A 19,291-nucleotide genomic window follows, 5' to 3' on the forward strand; every position below is an offset into this window, starting at 1 on the left:
ATGGAAACAATTGCTTGCTTCTATAATGAATGTGAAACCACATAGTACACAATCTAACAAAAAATGTCGTTTATGAAGTATTTGTATAACACTCTTCATAGCTTTTGTCACATTGAGAGTTGTTAGCTAGCCCATCTCAACTACTTTCTAGCATGGGTCGCTTGCTTATCATTTGCAGGTTTTGGGCTCAAATGACCCACTGTTGAACACCAGAGTTACAAATTCATCATTCTTTTCCAGACCCGAGCTGCATAAGCTGTTCAATATGTATCATGATCTGTTTTTGGCACTTCATGGGGACAGCGCGCTAAAGCCTGCAACACTTTTCGAGTTCTTTATAAGGACAAAGGCATGGGATTGTCAACACTAAGACAGTCACTCCAGATCCCCTAACATGGGCACTAACATGATTAGACATAAATAGCTCCTGTCTCAATAGAGTGCGCAACTAGGGAGTGATACTGCGACCATGTGGATCGCTTGCATGCCGCAGACGAGTATTAACAGAGGACAAGTGGCTATGAAATTGAGAGCCACTCTTGACATAGACTGACCATGCATTCTTAGCAAAGAGTTGGCAACGCACATCAGGCTAGAAAATTAACTTTGCAGGATTTTTGGGAGTGATCATTTATAAAGAAATAAAAAAAGAATGGCTCAAAATGAATAACTGCTTTCCCAAATGCATCTTGTTTATTTCTTGACCTCACTTTGCAAGCACATGGTAAAATGCATGCTTCCCAAGGTGATGAGAGGAAGACAAAAAGTCCTGAGGGTATCTCAAGCATACGAAAAAATATTTGCAATGCGCGTCACAACATATGCTGAACCTGGCGGCTGGTCTTAAAGTTGCTGCGATGACTGAGAGGGATTCTGCTTTGTCCACACAGCTATAAAACATCAACCGCTCTGTGAAAACACCTGTAAACTGAACTTCAGACATTAAAAAAAAAGAAAATGTAATACGTAATTTACACAAATTGGGCACAAAAATAGTTACAAACTGTATTTACAACGATGCAAGAGGAGGTGGTAAGAAAAATATAACAGAAACAGCCAGATGCTGTAAATCTTGCAAAGTCGTTCCAAAGATCCATCCCAAGTCAGCTTCCAGTTTTCCAGATGTGACAAAGGAATACAAAAATAATGTTCTTGAGTATTGAATTACTCCACTCCTTTCATGAACTCCAAGAACTCTGCAAAAATGAACAGGCCACATTAGTAAACAGCAACCAAAATACTTCAACAAAGGATCACCTAATTGGAAATTGGCCAGTAAAGATTACCAAACTTATAGATTTTATAATTGTATTGACGGGTCAATTCGTCGAGCCGCCGCGCAACCCCTTCAAGCAGGGGGCCCACCCCACAATCCGCTTCAGTTATTCGCAGTCAGTTGCAGCGACACATGCAGCGTTTCAACGCTGGATTTAAGATAAATGTACGAAAGCTGTACCTCATACAAACAGGAAGGATTGTCTCAGGAGTGATTTATTCGAGGATTCAAGGTAGTTATTATATTTTTCGTACCATGCATGCATTTTGAAACGTGAAAAAAATCAATGGGAGAAATTAGCTGCTACAGCATTGGCATCATAGTTCATATATTTACTAGGGCTGTCAAATGATTAAAATTTTTAATCGAGTTAATCACAGCTTAAAAATTAATTAATCGTAATTAATCACAATTCAAACCATCTCTAAAATATGCCATATTTTTCTTGAAATTATTGTTGGAATGGAAAGATAAGACACAAGACGGACATACGTATACATTCAACATAATGTACATAAGCAGTGTTGGGAAAGTTCATTTTCTACATGAACTAGTTCAAATTGCAGTTCACAAATTTTAAAATGAACTGTTCAGTTCATAATTCAAAATTTTGAACTAAAGTTCATGGTTCCAAAAAATGAACTTTTGTAGTTCAGTTCTTTTTGTTCGCCAAAAATTGTTGCAAACTATTATTTACTGTATTTATTTCCAAAGCTTATAGAAAATAATCACAGTTCATTTCCTACCTGAATATTTGACCACCGATGCTGAAGAGTCTTCCACAATATACTGCAGAACTAGATTGTCTAGCTGCGGCTGGGAGAGACAGAAAACGGGGCCGCTCTGGTATGCTGTTAGCGGTATTTGGGTGGCAGAGGTACTGCTCTGGCCAACCGTTGCCGTCTCTTTATTTAATCGCACATGCTCGCAGTCGCAGTTACCTAGCAAGGCTTGTCGCATGCTTTATTTCGATGTGCCGTTTAAGGTTGGCTAAAGACGTTACCGACGTATGGACGGTCTTCTTATAATTTTGCCATCCGGGTCGGTACTGACTTTTTCGTAAAACTCTTTTAAATGCTGGTACTGTGTAGAAAGTTGCTCTGAGCGGGCTGGGTTTCGAGAGCTGCCAGCTTCTGTGTCCATGTTGCTCTTGTTATGATGACGTATTTGCTTAAACAATACGGCCGTGACAGGCAGCTTGGGTTGCCATGTTGGATAATGTTCCGCTATTAAGGTAAAAAATTTTATTGTGTGTTTTTAGCCTATGGCTTTATATGCAGTTTTGTCGGTAAGGCTCTAAATGTGATGAACTCATGAACGAAGTTATGAGGACCGCTCACAACCGCTAGAATGAGCGCGTTCACAGTAACGTTCATGAGACAGAAATATGATGCGTTCAATTCACGTTCGCCCAAAATATGAACGTGTTCATGAACGATTGTTCATTGAGCGTGTTCATGCACAACACTGTACATAAGTACTGTATTTGTTTATTATAACAATAAATCCACAAGATGGCATTAACTTTATTAACATTCTTTCTGTTAAAAGGATCCACGGATAGAAAGACTTGTAAATGTGAGTACAAGTTAAAGTAATTTTATATGAAAACCCCTCTTAATGTTTTCATTTTAATAAAATTTGTAAAATTTTCAATCAAAAAATAAACTAATAGCTCGCCATGGTTGACGTCGCCGAGCGGTACATCACATGGGCTCCCTGCTGTTCTTCCACAGTGTCTTTAACTACGGTAGTGATTGAAATACACCACAAGGTGTCAATGGTGAGTTTTAAATTAATTAGAGATCTAGCCAAGGCAAAGTCTGAGCAGGTTTTAGGTGTATTTTGCATACCTATCTTGATTGGGAATGCCAGTTCTCTTTGCATTGAGCGCTTTTCTTTTTGTGAACATTATTTTTTGAGAGATAGGAATATTATTTTTGTTGTGCTTTCACTAAATTATATTGTAGCGACTTAACTGTTCCACCCAAATGCATGATGGGAAGTTGGGCAACCATGACTGTCAGTGGTGGCTGCAAATGGTATATCTACTCTGCGTTGTGTTCAATAAAGGGTGTTAAGAATAAGATCATATCCTGTCTTTCTTCCCCACGTCGCTCGCCACAATAGATATGTTTGTTGTGAACGAGTTGCTAAAGCTTATGCCAATAAAAGGCACAGTCCAATGAATGCCTGTGTCCACTCACAGGTCACTGCCGTTTTAGCTCTCAATATGCAAAAACGGCATCATTATAATCTGTTTGAGGTAATGCATGAGCGGATAATTCCGTGCATGCGTTAAATGCGTCAAATATTTTAACGTGATTAATTACAAAAATTAAATACCGCCCGTTAACGCGATAAATTTGACAGCACTAATATTTATGTAAAATAAATGCTAACCGCCCGTTTGTTTTTTTCTCGTTTGAATCGAGACTGTTTTACGTCCATATCTGTAAAGAATTGAGGGATTTACGCATTCATTCACAAAAATTTTCAACGTTAAAAGCTCTTTGTCTATGTTTCCAATTAGTCAGCTTTGACGGAGATAGGTCCCCTAGTAATCGGCCTTGTCAATACCATTATGAAGACTATGACCAAACTATTCAATATTTCAGTCTAAAGATACCTACGCAAAACATAGTGGACTGACGAACAAACTTCATTTTCTTGTTCTCATGATCATGTGATCTTTCCACGAGAGACAGAAGTAAGCCTATTATCGACTTCAGAGATCTTACCGTCGTAATCAATTTTGCCATCGTTGTTCTTGTCCCCGTCTTTCATCAGTTCCTCGATGTCATCCTCAGTAATTGCTTCTCCTGTTGATTCTAGCATCATTTTCAACTCGTCCAGGTCGATATAACCATCTGCGTTTCTGTACAAAACATATGGATGTGTGTAGATGGTGATACTGAGTGTACATAGTGATACCAAGATAGTGTGATTGTGTAACCCTAATTGATCTAATTGCTTATGACACTTCATAAAGGGAGAGACAAACGCACACAAGAGGTGTTTGGGTCATATAGTGAGGCTGATTGAATATCAGATTATGGAGCGCGTCACTGCTGGGCTTTGCAATGCGTTTGGCAGTGAACGTAGCATGAAAACTTGACAACATTCATTACCTTGATTAACTTCATTCATCTTGTTTTAGTACTACTTAGGAAAGTTACAAAAAAAAAAAAGGCTGAAATAGTGAAGATGCAACTCACTTGTCAAACATGCGAAACAACTCTGCCAGTTCCTCCTCTGACTTCCCTTTGCTGTCATCCTTCATGCACCTCACCATCATGACCAGGAATTCGTCAAAATCCACAGTGCCACTCCCTGCATTGAGACATATTATATCAGTTTTTTTTCTCTTCTTTTGTTTATTTTCAGGGTTCATACAAGGTTTTAAAAACTCTTTAAATATAAAGTACAGTGGGGCAAATAAGTATTTAGTCAAACACCAATTGTGCAAGTTCTCCTACTTGATAAGATTAGAGAGGCCTGTGATTGTCATCATGTGTAAACCTCAACCATGAGAGACAGAATGTGGAAGAAAAGAAAAAAAAAACAGAAAATCACATTGTTTTATTTTTAAAGAATTTATCTCCAAATTAGAGTGGAAAATAAGTATTTGGTCACCTACAAACTGGATTCGGTTGAAGTTGGGAAATTGTGTAAAATGTAAATAAAAAAATAAAAAAAACAATTATTTGAAAATCCTTTTCAACCTATATTCAATTGAAAACACTACAAAGACAACATATTTAATGCTCAAACTCAAAAACTTTATTTTATTTTTCAAATAATAATTAAATTAGAATTTCATGGCTGCAACACGTGCAGTAGAAGTTGAAAAGGGGCATGTTTACCACTTCGTTACATCACCTTTACTTTTAATAACACTCAATAAATGTTTTGAAAGAGAGGAGACTAATTCTCTTAGCTTCTAATGTGGAATTCTTTCCCATTCTTGCTTGATGAACCGCTTCAGTTGTTTACAGTCCGGGGTCTTCTCTGTCGTATTTTACGCTTCAATAATGCGCCACACATTTTCAATGGGAGACAGGTCTGGACTGCAAGCGGGCCAGGGGAGAACCTGGACTCTTTTACTTCGAAGCCACGCTGTTGTAACACGTGCAGAGTGTGGCTTGGCATTATCTTGCTGAAATAAGCAGCGGCGTCCATGAAAAAGACGTCGCTTGGATGGCAGCATATTTTGCTCCAAAATCTTTATGTACTTTTCAGCATTTATGTTGCCTTCACAGAAATGTAAGTCACCCATTCCATGGAAACATCGTGCTTTGGGGCTGTTTTTCTGCAAAGGGACCAGGACGACTGATCTGTGCAGAGGAAAGAATGCATGGGGCCGTGTATCGAGAGATTTTGAGTGAAAATCTCCTTCCATCAGCAAGGGCATTGAAGATGAGACATGGCTGGGTCTTTCAGCATGACAATGATCCCAAACACACAGCCAGGGCAACAAAGGAGTGGTTTCGTAAGAAGCATTTCAAGGTCCTGGAGTGGCCTAGCCAGTCTCCAGATCTCAATCCCATAGAAAATCTGTGGAGGGAGTTGAAAGTCCGTGTTGCCCAACGACAGCCCCAAAACATCACTGCTCTAGAGGAGATCTGCATGGAGGAATGGGCCAAAATACCAGCAACAGTGTGTGAAAAGCTTGTGAAGAGTTACAGAAAACGTTTGGCCTCCGTTATTGCCAACAAAGGGTACATACCGGTAACAAAGTATTGAGATGAACTTTTGGTATTGACCAAATACTTATTTTCCACCATGATTTGCAAATAAATTCTTTAAAAATCAAACAATGTGATTTTCTGTTTTTTTCCACACATTCTGTCTCTCATGGTTGAGGTTTACCCATGTTGACAATTACAGACCTCTTTAATATTTTCAAGTGGGAGAACTTGCACAATTAGTGGTTGACTAAATACTTATTTACCCCACTGTACTTATCTTGATACAGCGTCTTAAAAATAAATTGAACTTTATCTGGTAGGTCTTCAGTTCTGTGAATTTTATGTTGTGCCGCACTGAATGAAATTAAGTTACCTACTTTTTGTGAGATTAAACGTTAAGTTTGCCCAGATATTGGCATTAAAATCTCATTGGTCTTAAAAAGGTACTTTAAAGTCTTGAGTATTACTTGATAAAGTATGTAGGAACCCTGATTTTTGAGCATGAAACATGAAGTGCTTTTGTGGGCCACACAAAATGATTTGGTGGGCCAGATCAAGCCTTGAGTTTGATACCTGTGCTCTACTTTATCACCTTTTATTGTTGTAGGACCACTAACAATGCTGCTGCTGAGCGACAATCATACATTAGTGCTGTAATTTCCAGAAGGTGGGTGGTAATACATTGAATTTACTCTGTTACATTTACTTGAGGAACATTTTGAGAAAATTGTACGTACTTCTAAGAGTAGTTTTACCCTGCCATCTTCATACTTTTACATGAGTAGATGTGTTAAGAAGAAACGTTACTCTCATTCCGCAACTTTGGGCTGTCACATTCTGTTGGTCAAATCGTGTTTCGTTACAGAGCTGGTTGTGGGAACTAGGAGTGGGAACCTCTAGGTACCTCACGATACGATACGATTTGCGATACAAAGCTCACGATAACGACGATCCGACGATATGGCGATACAACGATTATCGATACATTTGTAGAATATCCTAGAATAATTTTTCTGACCAAAAACTAATAAACAGAAAAACAAGCTTCTGCTGTGAATTGGAATGAGTTTATTACTAGTAGACGTCCAATCCATTTGAAATGGGAGGGTGGCAGCGAATGAACACTGCCATCTCTCACACTTTAAACGGATTGAACATCTATGGCCGTCAGTGGCAGCCAATGCCAGGCAATGAGGTCATTTTGGGCCATTTAAGGTCATTTACCTGTTCATGTTCAGTTACTTCCTGTTGATTTTGGGGTATTTAATGGGTCATTTCCTGTTCATTTTGTGTTACAGACCTGGGAATCACCCAAATGATTAGGCAGTGACTCAAACTCAACAGGAAATTACCTATAAATGGCCTAAAATGAACCGCAAGTGACCTGTAAATGCCCTGAAAACCCACAGTCTAAATCTGGGGTGTCCAAACTTTTTGCAAAGGGGGCCAGATTTGGTGTGTTAAAAATGTGGGGGGCCAACCTTTGCTGACGTCCTTTACGTAGAACAATATATTTAAGCAAATTCTAGCAAGCCATTCTGTGTGTCACATTTGCTTTACTATTTTTTTTAAATTAATAATTTCAACAATCTCGCAATTACCCTTTGTGGCGTTCTCTTTCGGCTCTCTGGCTCTTGCGAAATACTGCTGCTGTAAAATATAACTAGCTTCAAGTTGCTTAAAATTTCTCGCTACGTATCATCCCTGTAATCTTGTCGTACATGTCAGCGTGTCTTGTTTGGTAATATCGCCTCACATTGAACTCTTTAAAAACAGCGACTGTCTCTTTGCAAATGAGGCAGACAGAGTTGTGAAGAATTTTAGTGAAGAAATACTCCAATTTCCACCTATCCTTGAAGCGTCGGCCATCCTAGTCAACTTTCTTTTTTTTGTTGATTGTTGCCATTTTAGAAAATTGGGAATAAAGGGTCAAACGGAATAATGTAGCTTAGAGTGCTGCTGCCTTTTAGTGGGTATATGAGGAGCAGCATTTAGTGTGTAAGCTACTTCATATGCTGGTAGCAGTACTGCTGACCAATTAATTAAGTCTGTGTGCGGGCCAAACGTTATTGATTTTATGACAGAGGCTGGGGGCCGGATGAAATTTGACCACGGGTCGCATTTGGCCCCCGGGCCGGACTTTGGACATGTCTGGTCTAAATGGATTGGGCGTCGTGCACCGTCAATGCAGCCTTAGAGTTAACTGAGACACTATTATGGTCGAAGATTTTGGTAGCAACTTGTTGGTTCCTTTTTATTTATTTATTTTTTAGATATTGACACATTTTTGAAACAATACAGTGCCTTGCAAAAGTATTCGGCCCCCTTGAATCTTGCAACCTTTCGCCACATTTCAGGCTTCAAACATAAAGATATGAAATTTAATTTTTTTGTCAAGAATCAACAACAAGTGGGACACAGTCGTGAAGTGGAACAACATTTATTGGATAATTTAAACTTTTTTAACAAATAAAAAACTGAAAAGTGGGGCGTGCAATATTATTCGGCCCCTTTACTTTCAGTGCAGCAAACTCACTCCAGAAGTTCAGTGAGGATCTCTGGATGATCCAATGTTGTGCTAAATGACCGATGATGATAAATAGAATCCACCTGTGTGTAATCAAGTCTCCGTATAAATGCACCTGCTCTGTGATAGTCTCAGGGTTCTGTTTAAAGTGCAGAGAGCATTATGAAAACCAAGGAACACACCAGGCAGGTCCGAGATACTGTTGTTGAGAAGTTTAAAGCCAGATTTGGATACAAAAAGATTTCCCAAGCTTTAAACATCTCAAGGAGCACTGTGCAAGTCATCATATTGAAATGGAAGGAGCATCAGACCACTGCAAATCTACCAAGCCCCGGCCATCCTTCCAAACTTTCTTCTCAAACAAGGAGAAAACTGATCAGAGATGCAGCCAAGAGGCCCATGATCCCTCTGGATGAACTCCAGAGATCTACAGCTGAGGTGGGAGAGTCTGTCCATAGGACAACAATCAGTCGTACACTGCACAAATCTGGCCTTTATGGAAGAGTGGCAAGAAGAAAGCCATTTCTCAAAGATATCCATAAAAAGTCTCGTTTAAAGTTTGCCACAAGCCACCTGGGAGACACACCAAACATGTGGAAGAAGGTGCTCTGGTCAGATGAAACCAAAATTGAACTTTTTGGCCACAATGCAAAACGATATGTTTGGCGTAAAAGCAACACAGCTCATCACCCTGAACACACCATCCCCACTGTCAAACATGGTGGTGGCAGCATCATGGTTTGGGCCTGCTTTTCTTCAGCAGGTACAGCGAAGATGGTTAAAATTGACGGGAAGATGGATGCAGCCAAATACAGTAACATTCTGGAAGAAAACCTGTTGGTATCTGCACAAGACCTGAGACTGGGACGGAGATTAATCTTCCAACAGGACAATGATCCAAAACATAAAGCCAAATCTACAATGGAATGGTTAAAAAAATAAACGTATCCAGGTGTTAGAATGGCCAAGTCAAAGTCCAGACCTGAATCCAATCGAGAATCTGTGGAAAGAGCTGAAGACTGCTGTTCACAAACACTCTCCATCCAACCTCACTGAGCTCGAGCTGTTTTGCAAGGAAGAATGGGCAAGAATGTCAGTCTCTCGATGTGCAAAACTGATAGAAACATACCCCAAGCGACTTGCAGCTGTAATTGGAGCAAAAGGTGGCGCTACAAAGTATTAACGCAAGGGGGCCGAATAATATTGCACGCCCCACTTTTCAGTTTTTTATTTGTTAAAAAGTTTAAATTATCCAATAAATTTTGTTCCACTTCACGATTGTGTCCCACTTGTTGTTGATTCTTGACAAAAAATTAAAATTTTATATCTTTATGTTTGAAGCCTGAAATGTGGCGAAAGGTTGCAAGGTTCAAGGGGGCCGAATACTTTTGCAAGGCACTGTACCTTGTTTCTTGGCAGGAGCATATCAATAACCTATTGGGATACAAAGTATCACGATATATCACCATTTCAATATTTTGCCACACCCCTTGTTGGAACGTTCCTGACGTCGTACCTGCAGCCAATTCAAGCTCATCAAAACTGTATTTAAGCCCAGGCGATCCAAAAGAAGGGTGTTAAGTTCCTGGGCGCCATTCGACATCCTGTACTCTTAAATTTCGTGCATTTGCAAGCTTGTTCGTCTACCGCTCTTGTTTTGAAATCCCCTATGTTTTTCTGGTATTTGAGTGTACCGTATTTTTCAGACTATAAGTCGCACCAGCCATAAAATGCCCAACGAAGAGGAAAAAAACAGTCGCACCGAAGTATAAGTCGCATTTTTGGGGGAAATTTACTTGATAAAATCCAACACAAACAACAGATATGTCATCTTGAAAGGTAATTCAAAATAAAAATACAATAGAGAACAACTTGCTGAATAAGTGTACAGTATGATAATGTTACATGATGCATGAACAATGAAATGCGAACGTGGCCGGTATGTTAACGTAACATAGATATTAAGGGTTGCCTTTTATTTATCTTGAGCCATGTTTTTGTTGTAAAGCACTTTGACGGCCTTTCGGGTTTTTTAAAGGGCTATATAAATAAATTTGATTGATTGATTCATATAATAATGTGTTAATAATTTCACATATTAGTCGCTTCAGATTATAAGTTGCACCCCCAGTCAAACTATGAAAAAAACTGTGACTTATTGTCGGAAAAATACGGTACTTGTTTTGTTGTCTTATCAGCTCTCTGCCTACTGCTTAGTTAGTATTATTGTCCCCGTCGACCAACTGTCACGGACCCATTGTGTTATTCCCCCTTTTCCATGATCGCGTGTATTTTATTTTGTATTTAACAAACCCTTGAACACTTCCCTCCGTTGTTTTCTGCTTTGAGTTCCTACGTCATTCACCGATTTTCGTCTTACTGCGAAGAAAGAGGAAATGACGATGGGCCAGCCATGTAATTTATGTCATCAGCCATCGTGCTGTGACCCAGGAATCAAATTTCACACACCCCTCTTCTGGGGAAAGTCCTGGACATAATACCAAGACGCGACTCGTGAAATGTCCGCGTAATCTCCGTGTCAGTCGACCTCTGAAATTGTGTTCACATACAACTGCTGCACGTTTAAATCCACGATTTTCCTAGTGTTTCGGAGTGTGTGAAAGAAGAATACAATCAAATGTACATCCTAAGTTCTTCTGTTCTTAAAAGTGAGGTTTTGCATTTAGATGTGGGGAAAAGAAAAATCAGAACCCCACCCCCCCTGTCTCCAATATTGACACCAAAAATAATAAATACCTGTGGCCTCATATTCAAACCATGTATTCCTTACACACCGTGCAAAAGAGCAGCTACATAATCCGGTGTCTTCTGTGTCTGCCAAATCATGGCCGAAATTTCAACAAATTTGAATTTGTTGGTGCTTAATGTGTTAATTTGTTATTAGAGATTCCAGAATTTTTACATCATTTTTTTTTGTCTGTCTGAAGATATTGTTCTAAAATCACACATTCTAAGCAGCTTCTCAGTACATAAGTATTGTTTTCATCAAATACCATTTTTACTTGTCATTTCATTCATTCATTTTCCATGCCTCTTTTTCCTCACAAGGGTCGCGGAGGTGCTGGAGCCTATCCCAGCTAACTACGGGCAGTAGGCAGGGTACACCATTTTTACTTGTATTTGAGTAAATGTTTTTGGATGACTAGTTTTACTTACGTTTGTGTAAAAACAATTTGAAGTAACGCTATTGTGGAGGACAATTTTTGGCTACTCTACCCACTTCTGGCGATTTCATTCAAGTGTGGCAGTGCTCCACCAGATCAAAGTACTTTGGTGGAAAGTATAAGAAAAAATTATGTGAAATAATTTGGGCTGTCAAAATTATCGCGTCAACAGGCGGTAATTCATTTTTTAAATTAATCACGTTAAAATATTTGACGCAATTAACGCACATGCCCGGCTCAAACAGATTAAAATGACGGTACAGTGCAATGTCCAAGTGTCCATGTGCAATGTTTTTGGAGTTTTGTCGCCCTCTGCTGGCGCTTGGGTGCTACTGATTTTTTGGGTTTAAGCACCCATGAAAATTTTACTAATTTTATTAAAACAAAAACATTAAGAGGGGTTTTAATATAAAATTTCTATAACTTGTACTAACATTTATCTTTTAAGAACTACAAGTCTTTCTATCCATGGATCGCTTTAACAGAATGTTGATAATGTTAATGCCATCTTGTTGATTTATTGTTATAATAAACAAATACAGTACTTATGTACAATATGTTGAATGTATATATCCATCTTGTGTCTTATCTTTCCATTCCAACAATAATTTACAGAAATATATGGCATATTTTATAGATGGTTTGAATTGCGATTAATTACGATTAATTAATTTTTAAGCTGTAATTAACTCAATAAAAAAATGTAATTGTTTGACAGCACTAGAAATAATAGATGAAATTGTAATACTGGTACTGTTTGTGTGCCTTGAAATTCCCCCTTCTTCTTTTTCAATATCAGATCAGAGACTTGAGTTCAAGTATAGAAGTTGATGGAAGGTGTGTATAAAAATGTGTAGGTATATGCGTGTGTATGTGCAGTTGTCTCATTATTCTTAAAGTGCTGTTTTTTTTGGGCGGGTAGTCATTTTTGTTTTTTCTGTCATGCATAACTTATTGTCACTGTGCTGAGGGGAACAATTTGCCAGGCAGAAGCCACTCTTGTGTCGTCTATTCATGAAGTTGGCCCCCCACTAGTTTCTCTTCATATAAAAAGCAGCCACTGTCTGATTTACCATCTTCATCCACCTCATCAATCATTTCCTGCAGCTCCTCGGGTGTGGGGTTCTGGCCCAGCATCCTCATCACCTTCCCTAGCTCTTTGGTGCTAATGCAGCCATCTTCTGCATCTTGAACAAAAATATCAAAGGCGGCCTTGAACTCTGTAAAAACACAGAGACACAAATAAACCATAGGTTATTTAAACACTGAAGGGAATAGTATATTTTCTCGTATTTACTGTTTGTATTACTCTAATAGCATTTATTATCATAGTTTAACAAAAACAAGCAGAATATATTTTAACATTGTGAACAGTTGAACTTGGAATGATTAGAACTGGCAGCTCCAAGACAACGGACAGATAAGGAAAGAAAGATACAGGACGCCTTCTGACCACGGAAACCCAACGCGTGCGTCATGTAGCTGACTGAGCAAGATTGACGCTGACAACCAGGTGATAGGCAAGACATCTACAGGAACACGTCTGCACCACCAAATCCCGCAATCAGCTCTTCCGGATTATCCAGAATAAATGGCGGGACATCTTGTCTTGCCACAAGGAGCATCTGATACGGAGGTACCCGGGATCGAGAAGTGAACACTCCGCACTCACGTGGCACTGAGGATGGCAAAATCCTCAACTCTCGTTGCCCTGATAACAGCAACGGCTGAAACTTTCCTGCCCAACCCACAACAGAGAATAATCTAAAACAACTCCCACACATACCCTATATCCGGACCACAGCCCGCCTCACCAGACCCTTTAAAAGACTGAATGTTAAACTAATCGTTGTCATTTTTCTCGAGAACCTTTGGTTGACTTGTGATATGGTGACCCTGGATCCAGTTTGCCTCCTTGCCTGGGTCTTTCTGTGCTGTATGATTGCTGCCGACTTGGAATAAATTGTCAACTTGCGTTCCGAAGCCTTATTCCAGCTTTTAAAATGGAATCAGAACAAGGGCCGGGGTGTCAAACTCAAATTCACAGTGGGCAAAATTTTAAATTGAACAAAGCCGCGGGCCAAAGTTGAACAATAAACCTTTTAATATGGAACCAAACAAGTTTTGATTTAACAATGAATATTGAACAAGCAAGGATTATATAACTTAAAAGTACGGTGTGCAAAACCAAAGTTGCTAATAATACTACAAATAATAACAATATTAGTACTAATAATAATAATAATTAAAAAAACATATCAATGGCATATTAAAATTTAAATAAAAATTGAAGGCCTCCTTTCTGTTTGCAGCCTTCTTAGATAAATGTCAAAATTAGCTTCTTACACAGGCTAATAAATTTGAAAATTAAAAAACAACTATGAAAAAGTTCTATTTTCTGCCTTTCTTTTCGCCATTTCCTGGCAGGGTAACACATTGACAGCTGTAGTTTGAGGTTGCAGTGTGGTCCGGGGGAGCGGTAAGGGGATACGGAGTCCACCAGGGGTTTTAGCCGAAGGAGTATGCACGAAGACGGATCACTACCTTCTTAATACATCCGTGACCGCTACCATGACACAGAGGAGGGGGCGTGTCCGCCTCTTTCACGTTGTTTTGACGCGCTAAAACAACAGCAGAGCATCATGGGATTTGTAGTATGAGCGGTGAATGTGACATTACAGTGCTGACGCCATGTAATACCGGCGGACCAGCTCTAATAATAATTTGAAATTGCCTGGCGGGCCAAATATAATTACACAGCGGGCCAACTTTGGCCCGCGGGCCAGAGTGTGACACCTATGGGTTAAGACTAAGGGGCAGTTTACATGGCGACTCTGCAACACAAAGACGCAATGACTGAGTAGCGGACTCGCCTTGCGTGCTTATGGTGTCGGCGAAGACGAAAAATTCTGAATCCTGCCTCCAAAGGGGAAGAATCCGATTGCGGGAGATTGAGGGGGGCTTCCTCGGCATGCATATCAAAGGCTCCCGCGGAACGAGACCGCGTCGATAACGTCAGCACTCGTACACGTCACATTGGGCATGCGCAGCGGTGCTACTAAACATTAAAAACAGCAAATATGGCGGAATGTCGGATTTAATTTGCTGTTGTAATAATATTTTTTGAATTAAATATGTTGAATGTTTCCATTTTTGTGCCTTTTTGAACAAAAGAAAAATGCGATTGCTCCGAGTGGGCGGGCATATTTTTTTCCGGGCCGAGGGAGATTGGTGGAGTCAAAGTGCATCATTCTCTGTCGCCCTGTAAATCTGCACTGCCCCCTAGGGCCTGGCATGAATACTACATCGTTTTCCTGCAGAATTGCGGCATTGTTCGAATGGAGACGCAAATGCAAATTGGAAATTTTGCGTATTCTTGGAGAGTCACCATGTAAACGGCCCCTAAGGTGAACACGAGGAGTTTGGCCTTTTGGCCGGGTTGTCGGGTTTCCGCCGGCCCAGGTTGTTGGAATTGCGCTAGCGCGGTTCCGGCGTTTCGGATGACCTAACTCCGGCCGTCTGGCTAAAAGGTTAGATTCATTCAACACACACCAATTAATAAATCCATATTTGAATGGTTTTTGTGTGTGTTTTCATGAAATTAGATATAAAATAGATGTACGTCACTTACCATTTTTCTGTTCATCTGTCAGCTGCTCAACCTGTAAAAAATATAGAAAAGTGAATACTTTGGGGGGAGATTTTGGATCAGAAGCAGAATCCTCAAATGTGTGTGTCAATCCACGCTACGCTAAGGCCGTGTTGCCAATGTTACTTTCAAATCCTCACACCTGGATTTACCATCCTAGTCAATTTTCTGCCAACTAAAAGTGATATTTTTAGTCAGGCACACTGGGCCATCCCTGGCTAAACACAAAATCTTATATTTCAAGTGTTAGCAAGTAAGAGGTGGTGTTAAAAATAAACAGACAGGAGGATCAGGAACTGTAGATAAAGGACATAATACACAGTGTTTTAAATTAGCATAGCTTGTGTCTATAACGCAACAATAGAACAGTAATCCTGGAAAAGCTACCACGAATGAGAGAAGGAGACAGCTGCTTATGTAAGTAGTTACTCTGTCTGTCTGTCACTCTGTCTCTGTCCACCGTGAATTAAAACGCAGCCTTCTCCTTCGGGACAATATATGTAAAAGAACCCATCCACATAAACTCGCAAAATAAACCTTCCTGTTCATAAGCGGATTTTAAGGGGGGGCCAGGCCCCCATGGTGCCTGAAAAGTGTCACTGCATGTAATTGACTTTCCTATATATATATATATATATATATATATATATATATACAGTATATATATATAGTAAAGCAATAAAACCGCAACAACAACAAAATGAATGAAATGAACAAAAAAATATACTTTTACAATGGGTCAAAATTATTTTTAGAACAGATCATGTGACTAGCACCTTAGATGGTCATTTGCTTTGCATATAGTTTTCATTAAAAAAATATATTGGGGGAGGGCAATTTCATTTTTCAAATGATTAGTTTTGTTTGATTGAAATTATTTGAAATAATAAATATAACTTTTTGAAGCATTAAATGATTGAGACACAAATGTCCTACCCTTAATATGGCCCAAACACAAAAAGGAATCAATCAAAGAAAACTTTTTCAATGAAAAATTAAGTTTTCAAATGCAAATTTTTCAAGCTCAAATATTTTTTTCACATTCAAAAACTTTTTTTATGATTGAAATTTTTCTCTTTTTTTTGATTGAAGTGATTTTTCTTTTTAAACATATATTTTTTTAAGCAACTTATTTTTTGATTGAATAATAAAGACAAAAATGTCCTAGCCAAATTGTCACCCGAACACAAACGACTTCAATCAAAAAAAAAAAAACAAAAAAAAAATATCAAAGAAAACTAGCTTTCACATGCATTTTTTTGGGGAGTTTTTTGAGTTTCAAATTTATTTTTACATTCCAACATTTTTTTTTTAATTGAAGCGATTTTTTTTTTTGGTTGACAATATATATTTTGATTGAAGCAACTTTTTTTGGATTGAATAATAAAGACACAAATCTACCTCCATATGGCTCCGCTAAGTGGATACAATTTTTGACGGTGGTAACTACATTGGCACGACACCGGCGGGCGTTCTGTATTCAATGGATGACGATCTTGGCGAAAAGCATAGCTGTCCTAAGCAGCCTGATTTTAGAATTCCCCTCAAGAATGATGGGAAACAAAAAAAACGTTTTCAATGAAAATTATGTATTCAAATGCAAATTTTTCAATTTCAAATATTTTTTTCGCATTCAAAATTTTTTCTATGAAATTTTTTTTTTTTTTTTTATTGAAGGGATTTTTCTTGTTAAACATATTTTTTTAAGCAGCTTATTTTTTGACTTAATAATAAAGACAAAAATGTCCGAGCCAAAATGTGGCCCAAACACATGACTTCTATCAAAAAAAAAAAAAAAAAAAAATCAAAGAAAAATAGCTTTCACATACATTTTTTTGGGGAGTTTTTTTTTGTTTCAAATTTATTTTTACATACAAACACTTTTTTTTTTTTTTTTTTAATCGATTTTTTTTTGGGTTGACAATATATATTTTGATTGAATTGAATAATAAAGACACAAATCTACCTCTATATGGCTCCGCTCAGGGGATACAATTTTTGACAGTGGTAACTACATTGGCACAACACCGGCGGGCATTCTGTATTCAATGGATGACAATCTTGGCGAAAAGTATTGCCTAAGCAGCCTAGTTTAGAATTCCCCTCAAGAATGATGGGAAACAAAACAAACAAAAAAACACTCATTTTCAAATTATTATTATAAATATTCCTGTAAGTTAATTTTATTGCTGACACTGCGTTTCGGGGTCATCAACATGTTGGGCCCCCCCTGCCCCAAAAGTCAAACTCCGCCTATGTTCCTGTACGGTTTTCCTATCTTTGCTGCACTGGGATGTTAGAAGACAAAAAAGCCAGCTGTTGGTCCATGCAGACAACCTCACAGTTTGAAGGCTCACAGATAATGCTGGAATTTAGCCCTGTGTTGATGCGCGTGGGGGTGGGTGGGATTGGGTTATCTAAACCTCAAGCCCCTCTCTGGCACCAGAGGACTACAAGCACCAGACCAAATTAGCACAAGTTGGACTGTTCCATTTGGAGTCATGAATGAAGCTGACAGAGACTTCCTGGGGGGTTCCTATCAAGAGTGGCACGGGCAAAGTGGGGCAACATATAGAGGTCATATCAAAGCTCCTTTGCTGATGGAGACCACTCAAATCAAATGTCAACAAGAATGTCATTATTAAAAAAAAACAATCTATGGTATCTAACGGTATTCCAGACTGGAATTAAAGCGATTATGAGTCTGCCGGGACTTGCAAGCGTGATGCAAATGTTGCAACCAATGAAGCGAACGATTGTATGAGGACGTACCGCTGCCTTATAGATGTCGTTCATGTTGGACGTTGGTCTGCTGCCTGTCGTGACGGGGTCCTGCAGCCACAGAGAAAATGGGTACTGTCCAGCTCCGGGCAGGACGTTGGCCTCGTCATGGCAAGGTTTTATAGCCAGGGCCCGCCGTCGTCTGGTCCCTCCCCAGTCACGGCAGCCTCCCCTCGGTGTGCGTCCACAAATGTGTGTCTGTGTCTGTGTGTCATGCGGACAATCCGTCACAATCACTGGGCTCAGATAAAAATGCAGCAACTCTTAGGGGGCATACTTGGGAATGGAATGAAGGGAGGAGGGGGGAGTGTGTTGGGGCTTAATCTTTTGGGAGGGGGCTAAAGAGACACTCAACATTCCTCTAGAACTGGACGAGAGACACAGAAAGCTCTGTGGAGTGCTTGTAGTGGAGGTGAGAGGCAGGAGGCCGCTAAGCGAAGCGAAACAGAAACCTGGAGGACGGTAGAGAGAATAGCAAAAGAGACAAGCTCTTTCAGGGCAAGGTGTGAAGGGTGTTACTGTGTTCACAAAGACAAATGATACACTTCACTCAAAAGCAGCAAGTTCACGTACATGAGCAATTGAGAGACAAATTACCCAGAAAAAGTGACCATTTTCATTCAGGACAGATGCAAGAAAAACTGTGCTACAAAAATCAATTCATCGGGCAAAAGGGAGTGTACAGGCGGAGTTTGACTTTTGTGGCTGTGGGGCCAAAAACGTTGATGGCCCCGAAATGCAGTGTCAGCAATAAATTTAACTAAGTTACAAGATATATGCTTGGATAGAAGTTTAGTCCATACTCATACATACAGGCATCCCAGTTGTGTGCGTGTGCGTGCATGTGTCAGCTTGCACATTTTTCTGTCTCAAAGTGTATCACAAAAGTGAGTACACCCCTTTAAAAGAAAGTGCTGTATTTTTAAGCCAAAACAACTGTTGTGTTTGATAGAATAATATGTCTATATGCTGCTATAGCAGGTTCATGGCACATTAAGCCCCGAACTATTTTTAATTTGCCCGTTTTACCCTGGAAACCCCCGTTTACAGACGTCGCGCAACCGTTTTTGTTTCAACCCGGCCATGAAAACAAGGTAAGTAATTTGATTTATTATTCAAAATGTCTGTCATTTTTAGCTTAGAATCATTAATTGATGTCTAATATTTTGTTTAAAAAACAAA

The 19,291-nt window shown here is 39.3% G+C and overlaps 1 protein-coding gene across 1 annotated transcript; it reads right to left on the bottom strand.

Moving 5' to 3' along the window:
* Positions 1 to 290: 290 nt before the first annotated feature.
* On the bottom strand, positions 291 to 18,309 carry tnnc1a (troponin C type 1a (slow)). Its single transcript, XM_057830670.1, has 6 exons — positions 18,101 to 18,309; positions 15,311 to 15,341; positions 12,753 to 12,899; positions 4,495 to 4,609; positions 4,018 to 4,154; positions 291 to 1,196 (listed from the first exon to the last, which is right to left on the bottom strand). Exons 1-6 carry the CDS (start codon positions 18,122 to 18,124, stop codon positions 1,165 to 1,167), a joined length of 486 nt encoding a protein of 161 aa, XP_057686653.1. The 5' UTR covers positions 18,125 to 18,309; the 3' UTR covers positions 291 to 1,164.
* Between the last annotated feature and the right edge of the window lie 982 nt (positions 18,310 to 19,291).

The sequence above is a fragment of the Corythoichthys intestinalis genome, chromosome 2 (assembly GCF_030265065.1).
Source record: "Corythoichthys intestinalis isolate RoL2023-P3 chromosome 2, ASM3026506v1, whole genome shotgun sequence".
In the NCBI taxonomy this organism is placed as follows: domain Eukaryota; kingdom Metazoa; phylum Chordata; class Actinopteri; order Syngnathiformes; family Syngnathidae; genus Corythoichthys; species Corythoichthys intestinalis.